Here is an 8621-nt window from a genome sequence, read left to right as displayed (position 1 = left end):
TGTAAAGATATGACAGACACATCATAATCACTGCTTAACCCATTGAGAACAAACATTAGTAAATCTCCATCATTAACCTTTTCTCCAATTGCAGCCAAAGAATCAGCTATGGACTTAATCTTTTGTGGATAAACCACAATAGACTGATTTCCTTTCTTAATTCCATGTAATTGAGTTCTAAGCATATTTTTCCTAGCCAGAAATTGAGTTCTAAAGCTTGTTGCAAGATAATCCCAAATATCCTTGGCAGTTGGAAGACCAAGAACATCACCACTAACAGTTTCGGTAAAGGTAGCCTTGATACATGTAGACACAAATCTATCTAACTTTCTCTAAGAAATCCATTCTGGGTTTACAATTTCAATTCCATCAACAATGATTTTCTTGATGGTGTTTGCAATTCACCATTTACATAACCAAACAGATCGGTAGATATCAAAACACCTTCAAATTGATCACGCCATAGCAAATAATTTGACCCATCCAATTTCATAGAAACAAAATTCGTAATATTTGTAAAAGGAAGTGAAGAAGAAGTACCAGCGGAAGTTGACATTGTAGATTCAAACTGAATTACAGGAGTGATGTTGTTGATTGAATTATTGCTACTGTTGTTGTTGTTGTTGTTGTTGTTGTTGTTGTTGTTGTTGTTGTTTCGTGTTTGTTTTGTAAATCGAATTCTATTGTAATTACTGGATCTAGTTGTTACCATAAAGAAACGGGATGAACCCTAAAATTGAATGAGAAAAAAATTTTGTTGAATTTTTATTACCCAAAAGATGAAAGTTATTGAGAAAATTATTAAGCTTGTATGACTAACAGGATCGTTATGTATCTGATACCATGAGAATTATTACAATCTCATGATAATCAAGAAACAATAGTTGAAACAGATATGAAGAAAGAAATCTTGTATTGAAGAAAAAAGAATAAAAGAAGTTAACCCAATAATAGTTTTTTCAGACACATTAAATACAGATAGAAAATAGCTGTCATATTCGGACAGGACTTAGACATTTGACTGAACAACAAATGATACTCAAGTCAAGACTGACTTGACTTGAGTCGACTAGCATTCCTATTAGATATTGTTGATGGTATTAAGCACGAGCGCAGTAGCCAAGCTACTTCCACCAACAACTCTAATCTTCAAATTTGGATGTCTCTGTATATAAACTTTACCATTCTCATTCAGTTCTTCTCCCTGCATACAGCATGCAAATAAGCCAATTAATCTCAAATTCTGTTACAAATTTAAGAACACCATGAACAAGGCATTTATTCAAGATTTTCTTGCCTGGTTCAAGAGCCCTAAGCTTAAGACCTTAACACCAGCCTTATCAGCATCAAGTATTGCTTCCTCAATCAATCGGTTTATTCCTCCTCTTTGCTTTTCCTTTTTGTACTACAACAAAGGAAAATGCAATTAATTAAAATGTTTCTCCGGATTCAGGATAATTAATGGTGACGAAGTGTATTAATCAAACCGATACTTGCATGATAAGATTATCTTGGTATTGCCCATGTTTGCATATTGAGTACCTTTTTGGTTACATTGTCATCAAATATGTTTCTCTCAAGTAAAAAAGTGTAACCAAACATCGATTGAAACAGTACTTTCCACAGGAATGTCAATGGCCAAAGAAACCCCTTGATGATACCATACCATTTTTCAGTACTAACAGTAGTGTTGCTAGTGCTGTTATGATAAGCAGGTTCTGATGCTAGAGAGGCAAATCCTAGACGTAGATGGTAAATCGAATCCGGTGTAGTTGGATGAGTTAGATGAACAACATCTGGTGACTCTTCCGTTCTTTTAAGCGAGGTTTCATAAATATGGTCGGTTGATGTGTCTATGGTACCGTACATGTAGTCGTACAGTGGCACGAACAGAGAGTAATTTTTTCGAAACTGGGTGTGATGAAGTGCATGGTATCTGCAGTTTAGTTATGGCAAGCATGTCAATTGATGATATATATATACGAAGGAGGATTAACAGACGCAATCACTAGTATAGCCATGCAGTTGTAATATATACAGTACTTACGTCGGAGTGTAGAGGATGTACTTAAGGAGTGGAAAAGTGGTTAAGACGAAATCGGGATAAATTCGAAGTTGCAGTGACCCATGTTGTTCATGAAATCTACGTAAGTGAAATAACCACCAAAAGCTGCTATCGATCCAGTGCCGGTAAAAATCACACTCAGTATTGCTATTGCAAAAAGCAGGTAATACCCGATCCACTCCCAAAACCAGGGGCGTAGCTAGGAATTACGAGATGGGGTGCAAAAAAATATTTTTAGGGGTGTAAAGAAGCAAAAATAGCTTATATATGAAAAAAAAATTCTTGTTGGGCCTAAATTAGGCTTTGGAGGGCAGGGGTGTAATTGCAACCCATGCAATGAGTTGGCTCCGCCCCTGCCCAAAACGGATGTGTCCAAGCTGCAAAAGCTCGTATTGGGGCAACATGCCAATAGTATTAGTATCATCTCAACCCATATAATTATATATAGTACTACGTCCGTTTATGGAAAAGAGTTACGAGATCGAATCAGCTTCAGGCTCTCAAGCAAAATAAGCGTCTGCCAACGGTAAGACTTTCATTTAAAGGGTAAAAGCCCGTCGTTATATTTGGTCTAGAGGCGCTATTTATGCCTAACCTTTCACTCTACGAAACCCAACTCATACTAATAGGCAGGACGGGAGATGACTATGTTAATGCGAGTTAGGCTCCTCGGCTTTCATTGAAAAGGACGAAGCCCCAATATGCATTGAACTGTTCCAAGCTGAAAGGTTAATGAAAAAAATGATAGTAACTTTATTCCAGAAACGGAGGGAGTATTAATGATTGATATAACTGATTACTTACAAGTACTTGGTTCACTAACAATTGAGGAGTGATGGTGAGAGTGGCAGCGAGAGTAGAGAAAATGGTGGTGCAAAGCTCGGTGAAACCAATAATAAAGAAACTCTACTGGACCGGCATGAAGTAGAGCGGTCATGACGATACCCTCAGTTCTCCATATGGGAAGGTGTGAAGAACCCGGTATGTAACTATGTACCAAATATAACAGAATCCCACTCAGTATGATGTGATCATCCCTGTAAAGTATACATGATAAAAGTTGATTAGATACTAATTCGTCACGTAGCAGTAACGCGTGTATTCATAATATATACTTACCATTTGCTTTCCCTGTCAACTTGTTCGAATTCGAAGGCTTGTCCACTATCCTGTTCTAGGATTTGGATGTTTTGAAACGAGAAAAACTTATCCAAATCTGGTTGTGAAACATTCTCCACAAACACAAAGGGAGGATGAGGAAGTAACTCAAGTCCCATTTGCTGCTGTTATTCTCCGAGAAAAACAATGGAGACATGCTATCCAAAACCCATGGAGCCAACACTATGTACTATATGACAGAAGACAAAACAACTACGTTATCAGTTTACATATATGCAAATTCGGTTGCGGGCTTATTACTCATGCATGATCTTAAAAAATCAGCAAAATTATATTATAAATGAACATACCTTAAACCTTCCAAGCGGAGTCCATGGCCATTCAGTGAGGATGCCTGGTTTAGAAGCCATAATGTGCTAAATATGTCGCATTTACACACTGATGGCGCGGTACGGTATTTATAACCGAACGTGGTCGTAGCTAGCCTTTTGAGCCCTTTTTCATTGTAGCCAAACTTCATCTATTGGATATTGACGATTGCCGAATCAGCTAGCCTAATTACCTAATCATAATAAAATTGGAGAAACAAATGCTTGTGTTATGATCATAAAGCATACCAAATTACTTCATTAAGTAATTATTCAGTAACCAAACCATATCTCTTTTGCTTTTTCCCTCCGTACCAAACCATAGCTCTTGCGGCATATACATTCTGCCGTTCTAGTCTGTAGACACACCTTTAAGTGTGGGGTGTTCCCACCAGAGATGTGGTTTGATGGGCTACCCTACGTACAGCTAATGAACACGAATGCACTTGTTTCTTAGTATATTGAATCAATTGCTAAATCATGTCAAGAACAATTCATGACTGTTAATGGGGTGCCAATTTATCGGAAAGGGTACCAAATTATTAAAAAAAGCTCTATATTGATTTTGATACCCTACCCAACAATCTAGCACCCTCCATTAGCAATGTTGGAAAACTTGAACCTAATTTTCTCCTTTTACAACGCGTCTACGGACTAGTTTGAGCAGATTACACTTCTCTTACACCTCACATACACTCTTTACTCTTGCAAACTCCCTTCAAAATTACACCTCCCACATGCATCTTTTTTGCATCGTAAACACGCTTTAATCTTCAAAATCTGACAATTGCTCAACATTTTCAAACAGTTCCAAGGTTCGTCATGCTCCACAAACCTTAAACAGTTGGCGCAACAAATAAAGTTTTCAGTGGACCAATATCCTTGAATTCTTTTCTTATAAAAGAGTAGTGGAGTCATGGAAATGGAAGACAGTAAATCATGGAAATCACACTCATAAAAAAAAACTTTCCTTAGTTTAAATCATTATGTCCATCAAATATGAGACCTGCTGACACTGCCCTTGTCTGCTTCACTTACCTTCTATATTTCCATAAATGCTTCACTCTCTCAAACCTCTTCCTTGCACTAAATTATTCTCTTATCACTCTCTTTTGGTTCTCCGATGGCTTCATCGAAGCATACACTGCAAGGATTTGTAGATATGTGTTTGCACTTAACAAATACACCCGCCACGCCGTCAGTTTTCTACACCTTCATAGTATTGATGGTAGTTTGTTTTGTGATGTATTTATATGCACCTTATTGGGAAGTAAGACATGTACCTGGTCCTCCGACAATTCCACTTCTTGGGCACCTTCATTTACTCTCCAAGCATGGCCCTGATGTCTTCACTGTCCTTGCCAAACAATATGGTCCAATTTTTAGGTAACCCGCAATATACTTGTTATTTCGTGAATTTAACTTCCTCATGATAATTTTTTCATGATTTTTGTAACCAACAGTCTCGTACATCGAAATGGAAAACAGGTTCCATATGGGTAGGCAGCCGTTGATAATTATTGCGGATGCGGAGTTGTGCAGAAAAGTTGGAATCAAGAAGTTCAGAGATATAACAAACAGGAGCATTCCTTCGCCTATTTCTGGATCCTCCCTCCACAAGAAGGGTCTTTTCTTTACCAGGTATTTCTTTTCTTCCCTATTTCTTACAATCATTTTGTAGAAGCTGTTGGTGCAAAATTAATTATCCCAACAATCTTCGAGATGTGTATAAGATGATGGAAGCTCCCCCGTTGCTTTATTTTTCCAGAAATTGTAGTTGAAAATTGAGGAGGTATCTGCAAAGACTCTCTGATGTTTAAGTCAGAGAGAGCTCTAGAAAGATTTTTAGAGGAGAAAAATAATTGTGATCATGTACCTTTTGAGTTGAATTTTAGCCTCTATTTATAGACAGAAAACAAATCTAGGTGTTATGATTTGTAGTTATCTCTAATAACCATCTAGATTTATCTTTATCCCATATGATTTGTAGTTATCCTAAAGAACATGGACATGTACTTATCCCCAGTATTTGTATATATCTGGAAGATTCAAGCTTATCTTCAAAATATTTGTGCATGTTTTGAAAGATCCATGTCTATCATATCAAGATATGTATTTATGTTAGAAAATCTGTGTCTATCTTCATAGATCTGTATATATCTTGAAAGATAAATGTCTATCTTCTAAAGATTTATAGTTATCCCAACTTTTGAGATTTGTATTTTATCTTAAATTGGTTTCGATAATAAACCATTGGGCCTCCACAGTAAACCCAGTTAGGCTTCCATAATAAGGCAGAGCTGGATTGTTTAATAAATCACCGGGCTTCCTTAATGAATCCGGTTGGACTTCCTTAATAACCCAGAATTGGTTTCTTTAATACCACCGGGCTTCCTTAGAAAGTCCGATTAGGCTTCTTTAATAAGCCAAAATTGGTTTCTTTAATAAACCATCGGGCTTCCTTAATAAGTCCGATTGGACTTCCTTAATAAGTCCGATTGGACTTCTTTTGTAAACCAGTTAGTTATGGGACACTTGTGCGCTCCGTATGTACACCATTTTATGAAGGTACGAAAATAAGCTTATTGAGGTAAAATGGTTTTCTTGAAATTTTTCAGTACTTCATTTTCTTTTGATTTTCTTTCAAATAATTTTTCTGAAAATAATAAAAAAAATACGCTACTTATTCACTGGTGGCGACATGACTTTTTTTTACCATTCACTGCTCAATCTGAAACTATTTCCTTGTACAAACGCATAGATAGTTGTCCATTAGACTTAATCCTGGGTTGAGTTCATTGCATATTAGCTGATATGGTTAAAGTAGAGAAATAGATAAACCCATGTCCTGACCCATCAAACTATAAATTGTTGATTTTTTTTGACTAAAGTTGATTTTGATGCAGAGATACAAAGTGGTCTTTGATGAGAAACACCATAATTTCAATGTACCAGCCTTCACATCTCTCTAGTCTTATACGCAAAATGCAGTGTGTTGTAGAATCAGCAGCTCAAAATCTTCCTACTTCTGAGCTTGAAGACATTACGTTCTCCGACCTCTCTTTGAAATTAGCTACCGATGTAATAGGTCAAGCTGCATTTGGGTTTGATTTTGGCCTCACGAAAGAACCATCACTCAATGGTTCTAACAATGTTCAAAACGATGTTGAAGTTGAGGATTTCATCAAGCAACATATGTATTCTACTACTACATTGAAAATGGATCTTTCAGGATCATTCTCGATCATACTTGGATTGATATGTCCTATTCTTAGACACCCATTTCAACAAATACTTAAAAGGGTTCCAGGAACAACTGACTGGAAAGTGGACCAAACTAATCGGAAGTTGATGAAAAGACTAGACCAAATTGTAGAGAAAAGAGCCAAAGATAAAGATCGGGGATCAAAAGATTTCCTTTCACTTATATTGAATGCAAGGGAAGCAGAAAAGGGATTGAAAAATGTGTTTACTTCTGATTATATAAGCGCACTTTCTTATGAACACTTACTTGCTGGATCTGCAACAACGTCATTCACGTTATCTTCAATACTTTATCTTGTTGCTGCTCATCCTGAAGTCGAGACGAACTTAACAAGAGAAATCGACAGTTTTGGTGGACATGATTTGATGCCAACAACTCATGACCTTCAACATAAGTTTCCTTATCTTGATCAGGCAAGTGACCTTCAAATTCGAGCACATCACTAAAGTGTTTACACACTACTGAAAACCAAGATTTTACTTTCTCTTCTAATATTTGTGTGTAATATTTTTCGATATAGGTGGTGAAGGAGGCGATGAGGTTTTACACCGTATCTCCACTAGTTGCAAGAGAAGCATCAAAACAAGTAGAAATAGGAGGCTATGTCCTTCCAAAGGTATGATTTAATGCATAATTTACTAGATAGCTCCATATGTGGTTACTTACAATTAGGAGTGGTGCCTCACTAGGACATCTTAGTTTGCATACACTCTGATTGTGAACATTGGTTGTCCACTTCTTATTGTCTTCAATCTGTAATGGTGTGTGCATTTGGTTCTTAATCTAGATTATATTGCATTATTGTTTGTTAGTACTTATTGACTAAGTGAAGTGTCAATATTGGTTGCAGGGTACATGGATATGGCTGGCAATTGGGGTCCTTGCCAAACACCCCAAGTATTTTGCAGAGCCAAACAAGTTTCAACCAGAGAGGTTTAATCCTACTTGTGAAGAAGAGATACAAAGACACCCATATGCCCACATCCCATTTGGAATCGGACCTCGACAATGTATTGGAATAAAATTTTCAATACAAGAGATTAAGTTGGCGTTGATTCATCTTTATCGTAGATACTCATTCCAGCATTCCCCAAATATGGAAAAGCCTTTGGAGTTTGAGTACGGAATAGTACTCAACTTCAAGTATGGTGTCAAACTTAGAGTCATTAGAAGATCAACCTGATTAATGAATACAGCAAACACACAACATGTAAGTCGAATGTTCTTACTGTATTTTAATTATGAGTGTAATAAAATATTCAATGAATCAAATTCTGCCATCCAAATATTTATTTAAGTCAGTATATCAGATCCGCAAACTAATGATACTAGATTTGTGCTCGTGCGGGCAATTTTTTTTCTTTTCGCTTGGTTGCGCGGAGCTTTGCCTCGAACAGTCACAGTGCATTCTTGATTTGTTGTGCGCGGTGCCTCACCCCGCCCTGTGGAGATGCAATTTTGATTTGACGTGCGCGAGGATTCGCACTGCCCCGTGGCGATGAATTTTTGATTTCGTGCGCGTGGAACTTCGTCTTGTCTCGTGGCGATGCATTTTTTATTTGGTGTCGCGGAGCGACTACATTAAATAGGTGCAAAAATGAGATGATCTATGTGTTGGATTTTATTTTCGCATAAAATACGTGGTATTTTTATTATCTTTTCCTTTATGTATTAATTTGGAAATAAGTCCTAATATGGTAGGCAGTCGACTTCTGAATTGAACACGCTAGGTTAAGTTTTCCTTTTAAGTTTGTAATTTGTAAACTAATCATATGTTGCCAAGTGATGACCACAATTGATAGTT

General features: G+C 36.9%; 1 protein-coding gene and 1 pseudogene across 4 annotated transcripts; one reads left to right on the top strand and one right to left on the bottom strand.

The window, feature by feature from the left end:
* Nucleotides 1-896: 896 nt before the first annotated feature.
* On the bottom strand, nt 897-4056 carry LOC113351163 (annotated as a pseudogene).
* Nucleotides 4057-4452: 396 nt separating this feature from the next.
* LOC113347795 (cytochrome P450 711A1-like) lies at nt 4453-8621 on the top strand. 4 transcript variants are annotated; one of them, XM_026591472.1, is made up of 6 exons: nt 4453-4938; nt 5041-5193; nt 6459-7230; nt 7338-7433; nt 7668-8027; nt 8215-8621. In XM_026591472.1, exons 1-5 carry the CDS (start codon nt 4676-4678, stop codon nt 7998-8000), a joined length of 1617 nt encoding a protein of 538 aa, XP_026447257.1. In that variant the 5' UTR covers nt 4453-4675; the 3' UTR covers nt 8001-8027; nt 8215-8621. The 4 variants fall into 4 exon arrangements, with proteins under 4 accessions (XP_026447257.1, XP_026447256.1, XP_026447255.1 ...); XM_026591471.1 differs by having other exon boundaries at nt 8150-8621; XM_026591470.1 differs by lacking the exon at nt 8215-8621 and having other exon boundaries at nt 7668-8110.

The sequence above is a fragment of the Papaver somniferum genome, chromosome 2 (assembly GCF_003573695.1).
Source record: "Papaver somniferum cultivar HN1 chromosome 2, ASM357369v1, whole genome shotgun sequence".
NCBI lineage: Eukaryota > Viridiplantae > Streptophyta > Magnoliopsida > Ranunculales > Papaveraceae > Papaver > Papaver somniferum.
This window is presented reverse-complemented; position numbering and strand designations above follow the sequence as displayed.